Source organism: Gambusia affinis, linkage group LG04, assembly GCF_019740435.1.
Source record: "Gambusia affinis linkage group LG04, SWU_Gaff_1.0, whole genome shotgun sequence".
Taxonomy (NCBI): domain Eukaryota; kingdom Metazoa; phylum Chordata; class Actinopteri; order Cyprinodontiformes; family Poeciliidae; genus Gambusia; species Gambusia affinis.
The window spans coordinates 28,737,224-28,759,699 of NC_057871.1; the positions used below are offsets into that span (position 1 = coordinate 28,737,224).

The following is a 22,476-nucleotide window of genomic DNA, read 5'->3' on the forward strand; positions in this document are numbered from 1 at the left end:
CTTTTCATTACCAAAAGTCTATTTAGGCAAAATAAAAATAAATACAATTCTGGCAAGAAATGGTGAGGATATGACTCATTATTAAGGTTCTCACACCAAAACTCAGACAGTTTTAGTCTCCAATATTTTCTTGCAGCATGTTTGAACTTTATCTCAATTAAAGCAAGCATTGTAGTGTAAAATGAGTCAAATTTCTCCAGAGAACCAGCTGTAGCGTGGGTTCAGATTGGTTGTGAAACCAGAAGCGCTCCATCTGAGGTGGAACTGGGTCTGCGGGTGGGAGGAGCCTCCACATAAAGGATTTACTGGGGGTTTCACCTACGGCGCGCGCTAAGAAGCTTCCCTGTGTGTTGGTTTCTATTAGTGAAGTGGCCCCCCGCGTGCGGCGGGACGTGGAATAAAACACGGATATTTAATCTCCAGAAGACGCGCTGAGAGGGTTTCTGTTTATAGAAAGGTGCCACGGGTCGACGCCGTTCACAGCGTCTGACGACGGTAAGAAAGGAGCAAACTGTCCTCCTCACCCAGTTTAACTCGTACGCCAACTTCAGACCTGACTGACACACCTGTTCCAGTTTTCTCGGGACAGTTGCGGACTCCGTGACTGACTGGTGTGGGTTGGGTGGAGAGGTGGGAACTCTCCAAGCTGGCGCTGCTGGTGTTGCGTTGGGCTTACTGTTTGGGGAATAAACAGCATATTACTAAGACACACACACACACACACACACGCACACACACACACACACACACACACACACACACACACATACACACACAAAACCCCCGACTTGTGTTACATGTTTAGAAAGTTATAGAAGTGAAAACCTCTGGTTGTTGTTTGGCTCCTGGTTGGAAACATGGAGACTTATCAGGGCCAGGCAGATGGAGTTACATTCACTTTGGCAGCCACGCGCAGCCAATAAACCGAGCAGTCCCTGCGTCACGCAACGACGCGTTTCTAGAGCGTAGCCGTGTTGTACTTTTATATAAGATGTAGAAACTTGTATAAGAAAACATCACATCCAAGATTATGGCAAAGAGAAGAGGAGCAGCTTGTTGTGACTGAGCTGTTAGGAGGAGCTCAGGGAGGCACGGTGCTGCAGGTGTTGGGTTACCTGCAAGCGTTATCAATCTTTAATGGCTGGCCGTGGAGCCATTGCTGTGTGTGTGTGTGCGTGTGTGTGTGTGTGTGTGTGTGTTTCACAATCACCTGTTTTCGGCAGTGGTGCATTATTAGTGTGTTGTTCAGGTTTCTTGTTTATCTACAGGGTCTGACTAGGTGCGAGTTTGTATTTCTGTAGGTTTGTACAGAAAATGTATCATCTCTAAAATTATTATTTATAATTTAAAGTGCACTTCAAAGTGCGCTTTAAATTATGAAGTGCAATTTATTATTTAAAAATGTTTTTAATAGAATTAGCCAGATACTTAAAGATGCTGTATGCAACATTTATAAAACAATATTTTTTACATGTAGCTCTGGAAAAAATGAAGAGACCACTTAAAATGATCCGTTTCTCTGATTTTTATTCTCTGTAGATAAATGTAAAATGAACATTGTTAAAACTCTTTAAAAAAGACATCCGTTTGATTATTTTGTGCTTTTGTGCCCAAATGTGGCACAGACTTTTATTAAGGGAAAGAAACGACGACACATTGAATCCATCTTTGAGACAAAATGTTGTTTATTGTTTCTTTTTGTAACTAAAAGAATAACTTCTAGTCTTCTAGACACAGCAACTGAGGGAGATGCCAGTCTGAACCAAAGCCTTTTAACTTAATAAGTCTTGTTTTGTGTATATGCATACAAGATTACGTCTTTGAACTCTTTGAATATATGAGCTAATGTAGCTTCGTCGCTAATTTTGTTCCAAGAGGTCAGGTGTCTGTTCTTCCTTCAAAGAGAAGCACTGCTGGGATTTCTACCTAACATTTTCACATGCAGGATACTTTTTGCAGCACTATGAAAAGCATTCAGTAAATTAGAATATTAATGAAAAGTTCTTTCATTTTAACAGCTCAGTGAAAGTCATTATGTAGATTAATTCCACATAGTGAATTATAATCATTTTCTGCTTCCACCTGAAGAAAACATGACATTTAAGATTAAAACATTACATAAAACATTAGAACAATCGTTTTAATACAGGAATGTGGGTTTAATGAAATACATATTTAATACCTGATTAAAGGTTGTTAATTTTTAAGGTTATTTTAATCAGACAAGGAAGCCTGGTTGGATTGTAATTGGATTATTGAGTACGACTGTATGTCTGGTCATCCTTTATTACACTGACATGTTTATCTTTTCCTTTATTGTTTTTTTTGTGGTCAAGAGAAAACATGTACAGTTTTCATACTCCAAGGTCAGACTTGATTGCTTAATTAGTGACTGAATTATCAGAGACAATATGAGCGTTGGAGAGTGAATTTGTTTGCAGTCCTGCTGGCCACAGGAAATTAGTTGTGGTGGGATCAGAGGGGGGGGATCCCTGTTCGCTGCTTGTTGTCGGTAGCGACCGTCTGGACGATCAGCAAGTTGATCTGGAGACGCTGTAGGGAACGATCACTTGTTTTACGCTTCCCTCTGAGTTTTGACGGTCTCTGGCGAGCGAGAGCCCACAACGTTTCCTCATGAAAGCGAAGCTGACAGCCACACCTCACAGCCTTCTCATGACATGGAGTTACCATGGAGATAATTAGCTTATTATCTAAATAACCAAGTGGAGTTTGGGTCATGGTTACATGAACAAGAAGTAAAAATTTCCAAATGTCAAACTTGGACCAATTTATATCAACAACAACAAAATCAAAACAGTTGGTCTCTACAAACATTTACATTAGACATCTGCACACACACACACACACACACACACACACACACACACACACACACACACACACACACACACACACACACACACACACACACACACACACACACACACACACACACACACACTATAGCTGTCACAATAACTAATTTTGCTGGACAATAAATTGCGCCAGAAGTTATTACGATAAATCATAGTATTGTCATTGTAAGACCATTTTTAACTAATATAATCATGGCATATGATCTCGAAGATCAAAAATGTCTCAGATGTTATTACAATAAACAATAATATTGTTGTTTTGAGACCATTTCCAAGTAATAATGGTATAGCAATCAAGTAATGTCATGATAATGCAAGAACACATTGTCAAAGATCAAAGAACTTTAAATTCTTAGGAACATTTAACACTGGAACTTGACGAAATAAAAACATACAAATAAATAAAGAGAACAACAGATAAGATGAATTTTGAAGCCTCTGTAAACAAAATTTAAGAAAGGGCTCGTTGTGAGCAAAGCATCAGGCTTTTGTCTTCCAGTTTTTGGTAGAAAGAGGGAAAAAAGAAAAACAATAAATCATGCAAATGTAAATTATTGAGCTGCTTTAAATGGATCATGTGATTAACTGATTTATTGCTTATTGAGGCAGCTCTAGGAACATGTTCAGTTTACGCTGCAGTATCTTCTCTGTTTAACTTGTTCCAACACAATATCAGAACACTTCAGATAAGAAATCTCCATCCCAGCCTGATGTCAGCTGGTCTGTCTGCCTTCTGTTATGCAGTTCAGACAATGCAAACTTGATCAAATTGGAGGAATGAGAGGAATGTGTACCAGATTAATCATCATGTCATTTTTAGGAATGGGAGTTCACATAAAGAAGCTCTATTTGTCTCACACAAATTTGATTCAATGTTCTCCTTCTGGTCACAGATTAGGAGCTGGAATTTATTTGCCCGTTTTGTGTTCCTGTTTTATGAGTGAGGCAATAAAAGCCTGGAAATGCAGTTTTATTTTAACTTGAAAATAGTTACATTATTTTTTTTTGTTTGTTTGTTTACAACCAGCAGCTTTAAGCTGTTTTCCATTGAGACTTTATGTCATGGTTTTAGGTGGTGTCTGAACCGGAATGCAGGCAGGTTGAGGCGGCGAGAGAATGTGAATTATTAGAGAGAGAGAGAGATGCGCAAAACTTTGTCGATATTCCGTTAATGAACAAAAACACAATTTCGCTATTGAGGTCTTTCCATTAAATAAGAAATGCTGTTAAAATCACACATGAATAAGTTTGTTTATGCGGTGAGTGGCTAAAAAAACATGCCGTGTCCATCATCCTCCTACCACTTCCTGTCGTCTTCTTCATCTTTTCCACCAGCAGTAACATCTGGTCATTGATCACACGACTTGTGTGATGTGAAGAAACTTTTTCCATCAAAGTTTTGCAAATTCAATAGTTGAACAACCACCTCATTCTAGGACAAAAACTTTTTATTGAAAACTTTAGTTTTTTTAAATTGCCCTGCTTCCACTAAATTTTCCTAAGCAAATGTACTTCTGTAAATCCAATTTGCGCCCTTTTTACGGTCAATGGAAACGCATCTAGAGAGAGAGAAAACATGGGAGCAAAGAGGATTAAGCACTAACAGAGGAGGTACGAAAACAAGTTTGTGACAAAAACTAATCAGGAAGTAAATAATAAACATAAAACTACAATAATTAAGAGTTAATCTGATCACAATAAGATGAGCTGAAGCAAATGAACAAAACTACAATCCCAGATTTGTTGGGATCTTGATATCATGTGTGCAACCAACATAAAGTAGTGCAGAATTGCAGAAACGATGGTTTCTCACAACGCTTTGCAAATAAAAATCTAAAAAACATGGAATGCATTTGTTTTTATCCCATTTTTAGTGTGGGAAAACTGGACAAAACATCTATGTAAACCCTGAAAATATGTGCATTTCAAAGTGTACCATATATAGATATATCTCTCCAGATATATAGATATATTTCGTCTGGAGCGATGAAATATATGCACTTCATATGATTTGCAAAGTGAATTTAAAATGATTTAGCTTGGGGCGTGCTGTGGTGGCGTAGGGGATAGCAAGACCCACATTTGGAGGCCTTGAGTCCTCGACACAGCTGTCGCTGGTTCGATTCCCGGACCTGGCGACATTTGCCGCATGTCTTCCCCCATCTTCCTCCCCCTTTCCTGTCAGCCTACTGTCATATAAGGGACACTAGAGCCCACAAAAAACCCACTAGAGGGGTAAAAAATTTAAAAATTATTTAATTTGTTAATCCCTCTAAGATTATGCCTTGATTTGTACATAAATTATGACAAAATATGATAGAATTTGTCAGATGGCAGGTGCTTTAGTGTGTGTGTGAAGCCCTGAAACAGGCCTAGCTTGTCCCGTGTTTGGGATTAGCTTGAATTTTGTCGCCCACTTTACCAACACTCACCCTGCTTTGGAAGCTGGATTTGGCTGAATCTCAGGAGTTCAGGCTGACTTTCAACCAATTCCTTCGTATTAATGGATCAGAATGTCTGGCACTGCTTTGTCCAGCTAATCTCTCTGACGAAGGTCAGATTCAGGATCAACAAGTTAAAGCTCACATGATCGCAGGTCCTTCCAGACTGATTCTGAAGGGTCTTTAAAATGGCGCAATTTTGTAAAATCCTCTCTTGAGCTTTACATAATATTATAATGTTATTACATCATCAAAAACATGCTGCCTTGATTCCTTAGTGCATGTTTGAGACATCCTTTAATTTCCCATAGCAATCATTTGGTTGCACAAAACACCTTGGTGGACCTAGCTCCGCCTTCAGACGAAGCTCCTCCTCAGAGCTGCAGCTTCCACACTTTCTGCTGCTCCTTTAACAATTTAAGTTTCAGTTTAGTTCTTGTTACCATTTTACGAACATCTATTTTATACATTTATTCTTGTCACATATTTGGTTTAAAAACCAAACTTTACAACACATCAATTGTATATCCTACCTCTGATGCAGGAGCAGAGAGGGGATACATTTATTTATGCCCTGTTTTGTTTTTTAAATCAATTCCAGGGTTTTTCAAGCATCAGCCGCATGTTTAAAGTAATGCCACTGCATCTCAATCAGTTTAACTTTGACTAGACCTCTCCAGAGGTTCTGATGTGGACTTTGTGGCGTGTTTCAGATTACTGTCGTGCTCCGTAATCCAGTTCTGATCGAGTTTAAGATCAGAAATAGATGTCTGAAATCCTTCACGATTTTCTTCACTTAGTAAGTGTAAATGTTCGGAATCCTCCATCACACTGCCACCTTCGTGTAAAATCCTGTTTGTTTTTTTACCAGATGTAAGAATAAAGTTCAGAACACCTGGAGGATTGTAGGAAGTGATTTTTCGAGGTTTGGTTCAGTTGTGGATAACAGCTCTGTTTGTGGTTCTGGAGTCTGGAAGCCTTATGGACTTGTCTGTAATATTTTACCGGTTGATTTACTTATCTTTTTTTCTTTAGTGAATTAAAACCTTTAAAAACTCAAGTTTGTATTTATCCTGGTTATGTTTGTCCGATATTTATTTGATAAATCAAAACATTTAGGAATACTTTGATCCTTTAAAAAGCTGCAATGTTTGCTTGGTTTGGCATCAAAACCCAGGAAAATCAGCTTCTTATTGCTTTCATCTCCCAGATAAAGAGAGTAATGCTTGATATTCTGCGCTTTCCACATGCAAACAGGGCTGTGTTATCAGCAGGAGGGCCGATGCAAACGAGACACAAAGAGAGCAGCAGGAGCAGAGATAGAATGTACCTGCACACAAAAACACACCTTATCGCTGACAGTGGGTCATTGTATCGTGCCGTGACAGACTGCAGCCTCGCCACGGCAACATGAAAGTGGAAATGATGTCATTGGCCAGCACTGTGGCGGTTTGACACCAGACGCTCAGAGAATGGAGCTGTTGTTCAAAAACGAGGCATGATGTCAATGAAGCGCTTCTGTATGACGAAGTATTCAGAACAAATGTAGAGAGAAAGAAAGAAAGGAGCGAATTTCAACTGGACAACTCAGAAATTCTGAAGATTTATTTCAGAAGTTTTCTTAAAAAAAAAGGATATTTCTGAGTTTCAATAGTGAAAGATTTTTGACTTTTGAATCTCAGAAATGTTCCTGTTTGGTTTTGAAAATTTGAGTTTAATCTAAAAGTTTAATCTAAAAACAAGGGTTTTAGAAAATGGATGACTGGATGGAACAATGTTTGACTAATGTAACTATTAATTATATGATTGAGAATTATATGATCACTTAAAAACAAAAAAGAATTCAGACTTTTTTCCTCTTTTTTTTGGTCTTTCTTTTTATTTTACAGAATTTCAAAACCCAGTTCACAGCCACCCAGTCTGATTTACAAGGTCAGAATATTTCTGAGTGGAATTTGTGCCCATGCCCTCCTGATTAAGAGGAAACAAAAGCCAAACACATTCAGCCTCTGTCAGGTTCTAATGCTGTGGTTCCTCACAGACGCAGGTGAAGGAGTGAATGACACCTAACTTTGCACACATACCAGATATTTGAGATTATATCTCAAATATCTTGGTGTAAAATTAACACCAAGATAGTTTTGTCACTGTCTGAAGTTAACTCAGACCACACTTTTCTTGTTTTAGCTTAGAATTAGTTCTATTTGCTAAATGCCAGATTCATTTTGAAGAGATTTTCTTTGTAATATTCCTTGAATTCAATAGTTTACATACATTTGTTCATAACTGTATTTTAAACTGTATTATTTGGGTCAAACCTTTTGGGTTTCCTTCCTCAAGAGTCCATTTTGTTGGCCGCCTCTCTCACACACACCTTTTCAGATCTTCTCACAACTTCTCCTCAGGACTCAGATCAGTGTTTGTGATGGCCGCACCACAACATTAACCCTGTTGTCCTGAAGCCAGTTTGTAACCACTTCGCCTCAATGCTGAGGGTTATTGACCATTTGGAAGAGCAATCTGGTTTCTATCTTCACAAGGACTTTGCATTGACTTCCATTCATTTTTCATTCATTCCTATATTCTAACTCTGACCCTTACCCTAAACAAGACTTAAAATCAATTCACACCTTTTGTCCTAAATCTTACCCCAAATCAAAAACAGCATTTCTTCTTTTGCAGTCAGTCCCCACAACATGGTATGTATTAGGAAAGTGGTCCTTACAGTTTGACCACATGCACACGTACACACACACATGCCAACCCCCCACGCACACACACACACACACCCACAGGCTTGTACACACCCAGGTTAGGGATGTCATGACAGCATTTGTGATTTGTTAGAAGCAGTTTGCCGTCTCCAATCAGAGCTTCTCAAACTTTCAATGGTGGATTACATCAGAGGTTTCTTCTCTGCTGTTGTTGCCCTTGGTTACCTTTTCCATAATTTATGGCTTGGATTCTGATATGGTGCATTTCTCCTTCAAACCAAACAGTTTTGTCTTTAGTGATGTGTCTCATTAACTTCCTCTGTTCTGTGTGTTAAAACATGGGTGTTTGCCTGAGTTTATGTTTGGACTTGTTGGTAAAAGTGAGCAATATGGAACCCATTCAGTAATAAACACAGCTTTTAGCCTGGAGCCGCACTAACTGCTCATATAACAGTATTATCTGCCAAGGTGGAGTCAGCCTGCAGTGTTGTTAAAGAGCCAGGGACACGTTTGGAAGAGAAAGTCATGTAGTGTTTTTGAAGCTTTTATTGAAACTTAAATCAAAATGTTGTTTTGAATGAAAGACCAAAATCTCGTTGTCTTGATGAATTTTGCCGCGTTTCCATTAAGTAAATTTATTTTTGTAATTCCAATTTGTGCAATTACATTAGGGTAAGAGAGTGATACATTTTGGTCAATGGAAATACAAAATATATTGTGTTTCAAAACAAATAAAGTCTATTTGTTTTAGACTTTATTGTCTACTCTGGCAAAAAGAGTCTTAAATACAGATTTAACAAGCATTTCTCCACACAATCTTGCAAATTGTCCGATTCAAATTGAGGAAATGAGACCTTATTTAATCTGTTGCAAGGTTAGGGTTGGAACAGTTTGAACACCAGATTAACAGGCATCAATAGAGGCAATACAAAGACACGGAGTTCTTGGAAATAGAAGAACTTCCTGTTTGGTTCATTTAGAAATTCAACACTAACAGGTTTTAAGATTTCTACAACAATTATTTTGTACATAAACTCATTTCTTTTGGTTTGGTATTAATTTTCTAAATAATTCACTGCAGTTCTGTTTTGTCCATGTAGAATTGAATGTTGTGATAGTAACATTTTTTTAAAAATATTTCTGTTTTAAATCAGACCTAATGGTAGAAATTAGAATCCATGCCCCTCAGTAGTTCTGTGTTTTACAACCTGTTAAACTGGCACAGTTTTTTTAAATGAACATGTGGAAGTCTTTCCTGCACTGTTTTCATTATTTGCTACTGCGACATAAACAAGAAGAGCTTGATAAAATATTAACATGAACAATTCAAAAGGTAGCTGTAGGGTCATGGGGTCAGCGCCCTGCAGACTGAATGCAGCAGAGATCAGAACCCTTTCCTTCCCGCTGGGTTCTATGAACACAGAGGCTTCACTCCCTCTGTCCTCTCAGCTCCACCTAGACCCTGAATATTTCAGCAGCGGCTATCTGTTTAAAGGACATGTTTGTCCTTACCGTTGCTATGGTCACTGGTAAATTTTCCACCTGCCAGCAACAACCTCAGCCAAGGAACTGGAAGATGTATGTGTCCTTCCCATTTCTTTTAGGTGTATGACCAGATGAGATCCGTATTTTTAGAATTCCAGACAGTCCACTTAGGAAAGGTTTTGTTGGCTTTTGTGTAGATCAGATTAATGTGTTTCCCAGCAGAAAGCTTGGCCTACTATCCAACGTGATGGTGACTCTGGTGTCAGTTGCCTGAAAATGACACCATTGGCCTTTTGGTGTCTGATACTACTCTGATGGATTTTAAAGTTGTAGAGAAATGGGAGCTGACAGTATCGTCACAGGATCATAACAAGACAATGGAAGCTAATAAAAAGAAACCACAACTAACAGCAGTGGCTTTTGGTGGAGCAGTGACAGCAGCCTGCTCAGTGTCTGGATGTGTAGTCAGAACCAAGAGTGGTGGGATTGTGAGGTGATGTTCTTCACTGACGGACTTCCTTCAGAATTTCAACTTTCAGCCTTTGATGAATCCAGATTTACTGGTTTCTATTGGTGCAAAATTACAATGCATGTATTACATCAATGATGTAAAAGTCCGTTAAGATGCAATATGATAGTTTATACTGCAGACCCTTGGTTACGCGTCCAAATTAGTTTCACATTTGGAAGTGGCACAAATCTGATTTTTTGGACGGTGACATTACTAGAATAGTGCCGTTTAGACAAAGTTGGACATTGGTCTCATTTGGTAAAAAAAAAAAAAAAAAAAAAAAAAGATAAAACAAAGAACCCATCAGACGTTGTCCGGACAGCTTGTTTTCACAGGTAAAGAAAAAGATTTCAAACTATGACATGAAACATTTGTGTGAGGTTGACCTCGTCATCTTTGAGCTTTTTTGCTTAACATGAAAGCTCATGTATCTTCATGAGAAAAGGGTGTGTACGGCACTACTTGTCCTCACCACACCTTTATGAAACTGTTTGGGTTGACAGACAAAGCCAGAAACCTGATCAGGGAAACAGAAAGAGATAAAAGCCTTCCAGGTGAGCTTTCTTTCATTTCACAATATTTACTTGGCATCAATCTCAATTTTTTTTTTTATCTGCTCTTCTAATCCTTTCAAAGCTGATCTCATGTCAGTGAGTGCTACTCATTATGCAGTCCCACCAGGAATAGAGTTTCCACTGTGTGGGTCTGCAGCAGCCTCTGTGTGGGGTTTAGTTTAGGGCGAGAGGGCGATATATTTTGGTAAAACCCTGATTACCTGTTACGACCGTCTGTCTGCTTGTAATGAGCTCATTTCGAGTTAATGGGAATATTGATTTTTTTTTTTGTTAGTAGAAACATTTCACAGAGGAAAGCAGCAGACGGTGTGAGTGATGTCACCATGGGTGAAAGCAGTGCCAGGTTTCATTATTTCACTGCATCCCTTCACATTTTGGTACGTTTAAGGTTTTGTTGGAAGTAAGAAAATCTTATTTTGTTTACATATTTTAACATTTACTCTTTAGTTTCACACCTTGATGAAAAAGTAGCAATCAATCCTCACCAGCAGCTGAGTCGGACTGAAGAAGACAATCTGTTTGATCCTATAGCGTAACAGCTGGAAGGATTGTGCTGATAACGCCAGCTGTTGGAATATCAAACAGAGTTCTGCACACACTTTTTTTCTTCTGACTGTAGCATTTTAAATTTGGAAAAATAATTAAACATGGTTTTCTCTGGAAATCCCCAGTGTTATAATCCAATACACTGTTATCACCTTCTGTACAAATAAATGTAAACCTAGCATCTTTAATGTATATAAAGGTTTTAAAAAGTTGATCAAATTGTCTGAATAGAATAGACTCTTTATTCTTATTGTGGTAATAAAACTTTGTATAAAGAAATTTGGGTGCAGTTCTTCAGATGAAAAACAATTTATTTAAATCAAGATCATAAATATAAAAGAAAATATCTAATCCAAAGGTAGTTTCTATCTGTTTTACACATCATTGTATTGCTCTTGTCCTTTGGTAAAAGTGAACTTTAACCAAGTTAAGACAACCATATTTCTCATAGTTACTCTTCAAAAAGGCTAAGACTGGAGAAAATTCAATCAGATAGAGGCAGATACGTGTTGACATTTATAAGTGAAGTAAAGGCTGCAAGAGGAAAAATGATTTGCCTAAATGTTTTCACACTGTCACAGTCAGAACTGTGACCAACAAGGCTGGACGAGTTTATCAAGTTTGTCTCGCCTTGGTGTTTAGGAAGCAGGCTGATTTGGGTGAGCATTAGAACGAGACACGTTTTAGTTCCCTACAGTCACAAACAGTACTGTACCTTCGATACTGAACAATGCTCCTGGGAGGTTTGGGTTCAACATGAAACTAGGGTGGAAAAGCACCACATCTGGGACTAGATGTAAAAGCTGTAGACTATCTGTGACGATGTAGGAGCCATAGCAGGTGACATAGTAGGGGAGGGTGATTGGGACTTTTTGTTCAGAGCTTTATCATATTTTGTGGTAATATTGCAATAACAATAAAAGTGATTTTAAGAACTTTTTACTACTTCTTTTTTAGGTAACTGACTGTGTATGTCACAGTAATTATAGCCAAAAAAGGTCTTGAAAAACATTCCCAAATGTAATGTGTTTCCTTAGGACAAAATCCACATAAAGAAATGTGATCAGTATCTCACTAAGCTGCACACGGTAACTGTGTTTTCCATGTTACTGGTATTTATTGACGCTCTCATTGAACAAACAGTGTAGTTTCTTGGTACTTTTGGGCGGTGGTGCAGTTCTACTGTACGATATTTCTAATTTCCCAAATGGCAGAAGGTTAAATGACAAAGTGCAAACAAGTACAGCTGATGTGTTTGCTATCCTTCTCTGAGACTGTTCCTAGTGCTATTTTAAGCCAAACAGTTCTGTGTATTTAAACAAAACTGCTCATCCAGTAAATGGAGCCTTTGGTGATTTTGAGGTCACCTAAGCAGGTGATGCTGCTTAGCTGGAGAAAACCTGAGTTTGGTCCCTAGCAAGACATGAAAGCAGCTCTTAAAGGGGGTGAGTCATAACCACTAGCACACACACATGCAGCACCTCCTCCCTCCATCTGGCTCACTCTCACTCTCTGTTTGCACAACCCCACACCCTCAGCCGGCACAGGAAACTTTCCAAGAAAATCAAGAAGTTTTTTTTGTTTTTTTGTTTGTTTTTTTTTTGCACTCGAAAGGAGCAATATCATGAAGGAAACCAGTTTAAGTAGCTCGCTATGACTGTCCTCCATGATGAAAGGAAACCCTGAGCATTGTTGATTTGGTGCTGGAAAGGATGGGTGTAACATTCTGAAGGAGTTGGGCTCCAAGTTATCTGATAAGGATGTCAACATTAAACAGACTGGTCACATCATTTTCTTCGAGCTTTACATTGTGTTCTAATGTTATTCCCTCATCAAAAACATACCTGGAGTGTTGCCTTGATTCTTTCATGCTTGCTTGAGAAATTATTTAATCTCCCGTGGCAACCGTTCACTTGTGTGAACATTGCACGAGGACGAAGCTTGTCTTTGGAGCTTCAGCTTCCAAACTACCGAGCTAACGTCTTACAGAGCACTCGTCCCCCGCAACCTCCGCTCTCAGCTCCTTCAAACTAGCCAGCAGCAATTGGCAAACACCTGGTGACAAAACAGGGTGCATCTGCAATGAGCTCATCAGATGAGCTGCTTCTCAGTATCTGCGCTCCCATTACAATTGTGCACAAAACTTTGTCAATATTCCACCAATGTAAAACCCCCCACAATTTCTCAATTCTTCTTTGTGGTTTGCGCCAGTGGAAACATTTGGTTGTTGATCATGTGACTCGTGTGATGTGAAAAAGTGTTTCCATTACAGTTTTGTGATATGAAAAAGTTTCAAGAAAAAGAAATGACCTCATCCTAGTGTCAAAAGCTTTTATCGACAAACCAGAGTTTTCTCAAAATTGCTGTTTCCATTAGAAAGAGAGCTTCTTAAAGAGACAGACGCCCAATTTCAAGGCGTTAAAATTAAGAACTCAAATGTCTTTTACATCACATTAACAACTGAAATATAATTACTTGATTATGCTGTAAAATGACTCTATGTGGCTGAAAAACACATAATACTGCCCCTTTGGTAGAACTATAAACATGTGAATGTGCTGCATCAGTGTTTTGTCCTTCTCTGTAGACTTCCTCTCAACCTGTTTTTCACTTTTTGACCCCTCCCTCTCTATAACCTCCTCCTCTGCATCTCCATCCAGGCAGCTTTTACTCATGTCAGTTCACTTCCCATCATGCCTCGCCTCTCCTTCACACATCTCCATATTTCTTTGCTGTGTCAACAGAACGAGGATGAGGTCCTTGCCTGCCTAGCGGAGCGTCCCTGCTAAAGATGGCCGCAGAGAGGTAGGAGGCACACAGTGGTTCGCGCTCTCTCCTCAGAGCTCCTACATTCCTTGTCAAAGATCCAGCCGGCGGAGCCTCACGCGCTAACTGGAAGCAGATGGCAAAAGTTTGTACCTTATTACAGTAACTTCTGTGGATGATGGGATTTGTCTCTAGTTCTGGGGAAGTCGGTGAAGTCAGTGTGTCGGAAAAGGGATAAGTTGTGATTTCTTCCTAATTTAAGGTTGGAACCCAGAGGTTGTAATTTGTGCAGCTGCAGCGTGTCCTGCGGTCGATCCACTGCACATGTGCGCGCTGCTCCATGGACAGCGAGTGTTTACCGCCGGGCTCCCATTGGGGGATTTTCTTTCAGCCTATAGTTGTGGTCAGGAGATTGCCTCCACTCATAGTAGGAAAGTTTTGTCCCTTTTAACAATTTATGTCAACTGATCTTTTTTTAGGGTGGAATAATTACTAAAATGTTTGTAATTATATACACAGGCCTAACTATAAATATATGCTCTGCCAATATTTGGTCAAATGTACCTTCGGAAGAGGCACCACAACTACAGAGTCTTTGTCAGGATCAACAATATTTTGGTAAACTGGTTGGTGTCCTGGTTCCTATTTAGTGCTGTTTGTAAAGTTACAGTCAAAAACTAACAGCAATAATTTGGATTATTCGGCCTTTCAGAACAAGAAATGTTACAGTTTCAAACTAAATATTTAACTCATTAGCAAATTCACTTGTCGGTAAATGGAAGTGGACAATGGTGAATGTAACCGTAGACGGTTGCAAAATCTTTCTGGACTCTCCAGTATTTTGCCAGTGAAAGACCAGAATGACAACAGTAGAAGTTTGTCTTCCCTCTTCTGGTGGTTATTCAGAACAAACTTCTGAAACAAACTTTATATGGGCAGAAAATAATGTTAACTTTTGTTACACTGCTTTTTTTTTCCATTTCATTATCCTCTGACTTTGAGATTAGGATTTTAAATTGAACATAATTAAATCCAGGTTTTTATTAAACTCAGATTAAACACATTGTTAGATTAAATCACTTAGCTTTAACATATTAACCTCACTGATCGTGTCTCCCAAATAAAATCTTTTCATTGAGAAATTAGTTTTTTCAGAATTGATGTAAATTTATTTTTGTAATTTCAATTTGTGCAATGGTTATTGGAAACACAATTCCTGAGGTGAGGGGCTATGTGTCAAAAACACATGCGCTGTTTGACAACATGCTAAACTCACTGCTGTATAGTGGACTGGCATAATAACTATAGCTGACTCGGTGTCTAAACGTGGAACTTTTTCCCAATCAATATCAGAAAATATCAGGAATTTCCAGGCAACAGTCTTGAATAAACTTAACTTAAATCAGCTCATTTCTGGGGAAAAATGGGGGCTCGTCCACATTTCTTTGGCTCCCAATGAGCGTACTACTTGCATCCAGAGGATTTAAAGCCACAGCCTGTTTACTGTCTGATGTCAAATGTTCTCTGTAATGAAAGGATGTCAGAGGGCCTGCAGGAATCTGCTCTGGACCTCTGCGGTATTACTAAAACTGTCTGACAGCTCGGTGTGAAGTCCAGGGAGCAGCAAAGCAGGGACGATGAATTTCTGTCTCTCCTCTGTTGCGTCATGTCACTATGCCTGTTATTGTGCTCCTTCCTGCATGCCTATCATAAATGCTTCCCAGTCAGGCAGAGGTTAAGACGGGGGCCAGCCTGCCCGACTCAATATCGTCATATCATTCCAGCATTTCTGCTGTTTTACAAAGCAAGATGTTGCGGTTCTGTGAGTGATGATGGATATTTGTGTTTTCTTTTTCCACATTCCCTAGGTTTTTCTGTCGTTACTTCCCTTCCTGTGACTCTGAAGGCTCCCAGTAGGCATCTTCTCTGTGTGACATGTCTAACCCCACGTGATCTGGTGACCATGATGGCCTCTGTGGTTGCTAATGGAAACAAAGATGGGCAGTCTCTGGTGTTGAAAGGGGTGGACCCAGAGACGTGCATGATTGTATTCAAGAACCACTGGGCTCAGGTAAGGCACCAGAGGTTTTAGGAGGCTTGCAGCTGCTTCTAAATAAACTATAAGTTTTAAAGAAGTAAATTTAGCTCAGTAATTCAACAGAAAAAAATCTAATTAATATGTTATGTGAATTTACTACTCATAGAGTGAATTATTCAGACGTCAATAAGAACATAAAATTATCTTTAATGTAGAGTACAACGGTAGAATAATCCCTTATATTGTTCCAACAATGTTATTTTTATCCCGTACTTTTTCCTTCAACTAAACTTTACACTTATAAGCTTGGCTTTCGCAGTGTGAACATCTATCTTTTTTATGGCAATAATGCTTTTTCTGGTTCTTTACTATTAAAATGAGCAGAAATAATTTATATCATTCTGTTTGTCAGGAATATATAGTACAGTACAGTAAAATAAAAGTTTTTTTTAATTAACTTTTGGATGGTGGTCTGGTTTGTTGAAGTGAACCAGTACATTGCTGAAATAAATGTGGGAATGAAAAAGAAAATCTCTGAACTGCTCATCTTAATTTAAGCTTTACTGAAGGCCTGAAAGCTTCGAATGAACCTTTCAGCCTTATATATTTAATGATATTCATTTGATGAATATCATTAAATGATGATATTCATTTACTCATCAAAACTGCCTTATTTCCCACAATAACAGTTTGTATTTAATAAGAAATCTAAAGAATAAACACAGACATAGCTGAATGCAGTTTCTTGTGTCCTGTCCAGTTTTCTTCGAAGCGTGGCGTTTAAAAACCTCGGCCGGGTGAGTCGTTCTGAAAGGCTTAGCTGCCGCCTCCAAGCCTGAGAGTAAAAAGTGACCTCAGTAAACCTCAGTGGTGAGGGCTGCTGGAATCTTGGCAGCGTGCAGCCATTTGTCTCTGGCTCTTGGCTCTCTAAAGCGCCATGTTTACCCCAGTGGGACCAGCAGGGCTGCTAACTCTTAGCTGAACTGGGCCTCCTCCCTCCGTCCTGACTGAGGGAGACGGGTCGGGATACACAGAAGTACAATAGGAACTAAGTGTGGTCCCTAACATCACCGACCAGAGCTGTGTTTTTATCTTTGTCTAAGTCTGCATTTTCTTTATTGCTGCCAGAACCTTCCTTTTCCAGGGTTTGGCTGTCGGTTAAATGTAGCCTGATGTTGTGGCTTTTATTCCAGATGGATTTCCAGTCTCTGTTCCAGTCTCACAGCAGCGCTGTCTGGATTCATCTTTCACCTTCATGTTAAACCTTATCAAACTGGTCAGACATCAGTGGTATACAACAATAATGTAAAACATTCTGTAAAAGTTAAGCACATATAAACACATAAAATCACAAAAGTCAAAGAAAACATTTCCATACCAATTTTTCATCAGATTTTTTTAGGGTTTTTTTACAGGTAGATTTAAAGAATGGATTCCAAAATGTTTGACACTAGCTATGTTTAAATTCAAAATGTACACAAAACTTTGTCAATATTCCACTAAGGTTGAAAAAAATACAATTTTGCAATTTTCATTTATTAAGAAATGCAATTAAAGTCATATGTGAATGAGTTTGTTCATGCGATAATATATCAAAGAACATGATGCGCCATCCAACTACTTCCTGTAGTCGTGATTTGCACCACTGGCAAAATCCAGTTCTTAGTTATGTGACTTCTGGTGTGAAAAAGGGTTTACATTGCAGTTTTGCAAAATAAACCTATTGAATTTTTGACCAATTTCAATATGGCCAAGAACTCGTCCCTCCACCTAATCCTAGTTACAAAAACTTCTTATCAACAAATGAGATTTTTTTTTTTTTTAATTGGCATGTTTCCATCAAGCAAATTTATTTTCAAAATGTCAAAACCAGTCTCTTTGTCAGATGAAACCTGTTTCTTAAAGCATTTACCTCTGAACTACAAAGCTGCACACACAGTTAACAGGCAGAACTCAGGAATTTGACACCAACAGTAGGAGCACCATGTGACTCCTACTGTTGTGCCAACACCCATAACTCACCCATTTGCAGTGCTTGTTCAGGGACTCAGTGAAAACTCAGAGCTGTTTAATGAGCCCAGAGCCGCTGTCTGTTGATACCTCTGTCACTCAGGAGGAGTAAAAAGGGATTAAATGATGTTAGAAAGAGGGATGAAGAAGAGTCAAAATGATTCATAAAGTAGAGATGAAGTAGATGAGTTGGATAAAGAAACGTTTTCTGGATAAGAACGCATATCCTAAGTTCACATTGGAACTGTATTTGCAATTTTCCACTAACATTTTGAGTGAAAATATATGAAACCTTGTTTCCAACATTCCGTATTGCTGTCCGCTCTGATGGAGCCAAAGACCACAAACCGAATTCCTCTAGAGTCGTCAGACTTCATACCGTTCTTCCGCCAGCGATGAAGAAAATAAAATTTTAATAAAGACATTGCAACATTACAAGTTCAATACATTCTTGAGTCCTGATTGCTGCTTTTCAGCAAATAAACAGAAACTAACTTATTCTGCCTGGCTGATTTACAGGTCAGGACAAAGGAGCCATCAAAAAGATGAGCCCTGAAATCCAAATTACAGGGACCCATCAGACCCATCAGGTCCATCAGACCCATCAGACCCATCAGACCCATCAAAACCATCAGGTCCATCAGGCTGCGGCTGGGAGGATAAACTCTTCCTAAGCTTCCATTAGCTAAGCCCAGTTCTCTCAAACACAACCAGTCATTGTCATGGCAACAGTGTCAAGCTGGGGACACTGGGCCCATTATTGTGACTCTGGTTTCTACCCAGTGGACACACATGGGAGGGACTGCCGGCAACAAAAGGTGCTTTCTTCTGAGCCGCAGAGCTAACTTTATTTGTACAGCATGAGTCTGTTTCCACCAGTTCCCACCCAGATTCTACCAGATTTCCACCAGTTTTCCACCAGTTTCCATCAGTTTTCCACTTGTTTTCCACTGATTTCACCTGTTTCAACTCGTTTTCACCAGTTTCCAAATGTTCTCCACCCATTTTCACTGGTTTCACTTCCACTCAGTTTCCACCAGTTCTCACTGGTTTCTATCCGTACTCCACTCAAACCAGTTTCCCCCTGGTTTCCACCTGGCAGACACGTTTCAGACAGATGGTAGAAAATCTTCAAGCATCTTATTGCTTCAGGTGAATATTGTAGAACAAACAGACTCAGATAAAGTAACCCTTCTGTGTCTAAATCAGAGCAGATCAGCCATACTTTCTTCCTTCCCTTTATATATATATATGCATATTTTCTACCACATTTATAATGTTTTTATGGAGGGAAAGGAAAACACACCTCTTCCAGTTGTAGGATCATAAGAAGTGTCAAGATGAAGTTCACCTACAGATCAGCATCCTGGGTTAAATCAAAGTCTCTTCATTTAACAGCTGGTGTGTGTAAGCTGGTGTGTGTAAGCTGAGACGTCGCTAAAACAGCCAGGAATATTCTTCAGAGTCCCACCAACAGAATGTTTCTGGGTTCCTTCCTGCAGGTTGTGAAGATCCTGGAGAAGCATGACCCACTGCGCAGCAGCTCCACGCTGGGGGTCATCGGCCTCGGCGGCGTGGCGACGGGGGCCCCCCGCTTCGGCCCCGTCCCGGGGGACGAGGCGAGCGCGGTGCAGAACTACGTGGAGCACATGCTTTTCCTGCTGATGGAGGAGGAGAGCGGCCAAGGGGGCGCCATGGGGCCCATCCTGGAGTTTGTGGTGATGGAGAACGTGATGGAGCGCCTGTTCGTGTGGAGCCTCCGGAGGGAGTTCACCGACGACATGAAGCTGGAGCAGCTGAAGATGTACGAGATGCTGGTGGGCCAAGCGCACCAGCCGCTGCTGCATCACAAGCCCGTCCTGCGGCCCCTCATGATGCTGTTGTCGTCCTGCTCGGGCGCGGCGGCACCAGCAGTGGAGGCGGAGCTGGTGCTCCTGCTCCACCAGCTCTGCTGCGTTCTGGCGAAAGACCCATCCATTCTGGAGCTGTTTTTCCACACCAGCGAGGACCAGGGGGCCACCAACTTCCTCATCTTCTCCCTCCTCATCCCCTTCATCCACAGGGAGGGCCCCGTGGGCCAGCAGGCCAGAGACGCCCTGCTGCTCATCATGTCGCTGTCTGCCGAGGACGAGAGGGTGGCCAAGCACGTCGCACAGAACACCTTCTTCTGCCCGGTGAGGCTCCCACACACACACACACACACACACACACACAAAGGCCTACCAAGTGTTTCTGCTCCAGTTTCTGGTGAAAATGTTTTAGTACACCTGAACGAAAACAAAACCAACTTTCCTGTATGTTTTCAGCAAGAAACAAGAGCTGGTTTAAGTCAATAATTCCTCGGTATTGATGAAAATGTAGTAGTTATAAGTGAAATAATGGGAAAAAATTCAACTAATATTTTTTCATCAATATTAGAGGATCAGTGTTCTGTAAAATTGACTTTTTTGAGCTTTACATCATGTTTATAATATTATTCCTTAATGAAAAACATACATGGAGTGTTGCCTTGATTCTCTGAGAAATCCTTTAATCGCCATGGTAACCTTTCAGCTGTGTTTAACTCCTGAAGGAACCTTGTGCCCAATTTCATGGCGCTAAGTTGCAGAGTCAAATTTCTTTTAAATCAAATTTGATATATATAGCATTTTTATAACAACTGAAGGTAACATAGTTACATCATTATGCTATAAAATGGCACTATGTGCCTAGAAAACTCAGATTTCTGCCCCTTTAAGGAATTATTGACTTAAAGGGGCAGTATTATGTATTATGTTGATGATAAAAACGGCATAACTGGAACCAAGAATGGAATTCATCTGGGATTGAAGGTCCCAGTTCTCACAGTGTGCTGTTTCCCAGGTGCTGGCCACTGGACTGAGTGGGCTGTACTCATCCCTTCCCACCAAGCTGGAGGTTTCCAGCGAGGAGTGGCACTGCCTTCACAAGGAGGAGTGGCTCCGGATGCCGTCCCTGGTCCAGTTTCTCAACTCACTGGAATTCTGCAACGCTGTGATCCAGGTGAGCCTGTGGGGGGAAATCTGTGTGGGGGGAAAAGGTCACAGCCACCAAGGGGACTCTCACAGATGGTCTTCTCCCCAGCTGCCGTTTAAATTCAGTTCTCTTGTTTATAACAGGACAAAGTGTGTATGAAGGGTTAAAGGAGACCTATTTCCCAAAAATCTGATTTTGCAGGCTTTTTACTTCCACTTGAGTTTCTACAGCTTCTAAAGCTGCCCAACCACTTAAAAAATCCATCCACTTTTTAGCAATAAATTAATGGGATTTTAATGTCAGAAAATTCTCCTGATTGTTGAGTCAGACTGTGTTGTTACCTAGCAGCCCAAGATGAGTTCCAGCACATTTGGTCAGCTGGTTGTTAGAAAAAAACAAATGTTTTGTTGTTGACTACCATCCAGAAACAACCTGGTGGAATTTTGTTGGATGTGCAGGAGGCTCCACTACTGCTTTTCAAGGATGTTTTCACATGTGAGCGTGAATGTTTAGTTGGCAGGGGGCATGGCCAGCAGAAGCTCATTTGGATTTAAAGTTTCATCTGTTTTAAAGTTTTAGGAGGCCCTAAATCATTCTGAAAGGACCTTAAAATAGCACAACCGACTAGGTAAAATTTTGTGCAAAAAAAAGTGTGTGTATATATATATATGTATATGTAATGCAGGGAGGCAATTTAATTTTACTGCTAAAAACAATTTAAAAAAACACAATAACAATAATTGACAGGGACCCAATTTGTTTTATATTTCTGTGAAAAAAAAAGTTTTTTGTGGTCAAGGGCCCTTAGAATTGTCATAACTTTCCCCCCCATACGGCGCCCCTGAACATGTTTTGTGTCACCTGTAGACCTATCATATTCTGTTCAAGGAAGTCCAATAGGCCACCTTTATAGAACACGGCCTGGTTTCTGGAGCAAACCACAGGGATTCAAAAGATATTTCCTGTTTTTGTTCTTCCTGCAAACATGTGGTCCCACCTGATGGACAGTGTTTCAGTAAAGGCCCTGTTTCTCTTGATGTTGTTTCCAGGTCGCCCATCACACCATCAGAGACCAGCTGCTGGGTTACATCTATAATGGTTTTCTTGTACCTGTCGTCGCACCAGCACTGCACAAGGTTTGTTGTTTTCTCCCATCACCTTCACATGCGACTGGTACTTGATGACAGAGCAGAGGACGTATGTTTTAACTTGTACCAATTATCTGGATTATGCCAATTTCTGCTGTATGCAGCTCACTCTAGAGGAGGTGATGACCACCACGGCGTACCTTGACCTCTTCCTGAGGAGTGTGACCGAGCCGGCCCTGCTGCAAACCTTCCTCTCCTTCCTCCTCCTCCACCAGCATGAGGGCGTCTACATTCTGGACACACTGGTTAGCCGCATCAACACACCCTTCCAGGTACACATTCTTTGTCTTCTTTGAAAATGTCCATTATTTAATGTAAACAGTACGACCCATAAGCCCCAAACTTGCAATATTGGGGCTTTATAGTTTCACA

General features: G+C 40.1%; 1 protein-coding gene across 3 annotated transcripts in view; it reads left to right on the forward strand.

Moving 5' to 3' along the window:
* The first annotated feature begins 266 nt into the window (after positions 1-266).
* The window catches only part of fhip1aa (FHF complex subunit HOOK interacting protein 1Aa), a 32,183-nt gene continuing 9,973 nt past the window's right edge, over positions 267-22,476 (forward strand). Inside the window, exons 1-7 of one of the 3 annotated variants that reach the window (XM_044115704.1) lie at positions 267-495; positions 13,893-13,953; positions 15,783-15,985; positions 19,465-20,136; positions 20,825-20,983; positions 22,006-22,092; positions 22,209-22,376. In XM_044115704.1, coding sequence (XP_043971639.1) covers positions 15,878-15,985; positions 19,465-20,136; positions 20,825-20,983; positions 22,006-22,092; positions 22,209-22,376 — 1,194 coding nt within the window. In that variant the 5' untranslated portion in view covers positions 267-495; positions 13,893-13,953; positions 15,783-15,877. Of the gene's footprint in view, positions 496-8,096; positions 10,582-13,892; positions 13,954-13,991; positions 14,060-15,782; positions 15,986-19,464; positions 20,137-20,824; positions 20,984-22,005; positions 22,093-22,208; positions 22,377-22,476 lie in introns of those variants that run through there. The other 2 variants (XM_044115702.1, XM_044115703.1) reach the window with 2 other exon arrangements.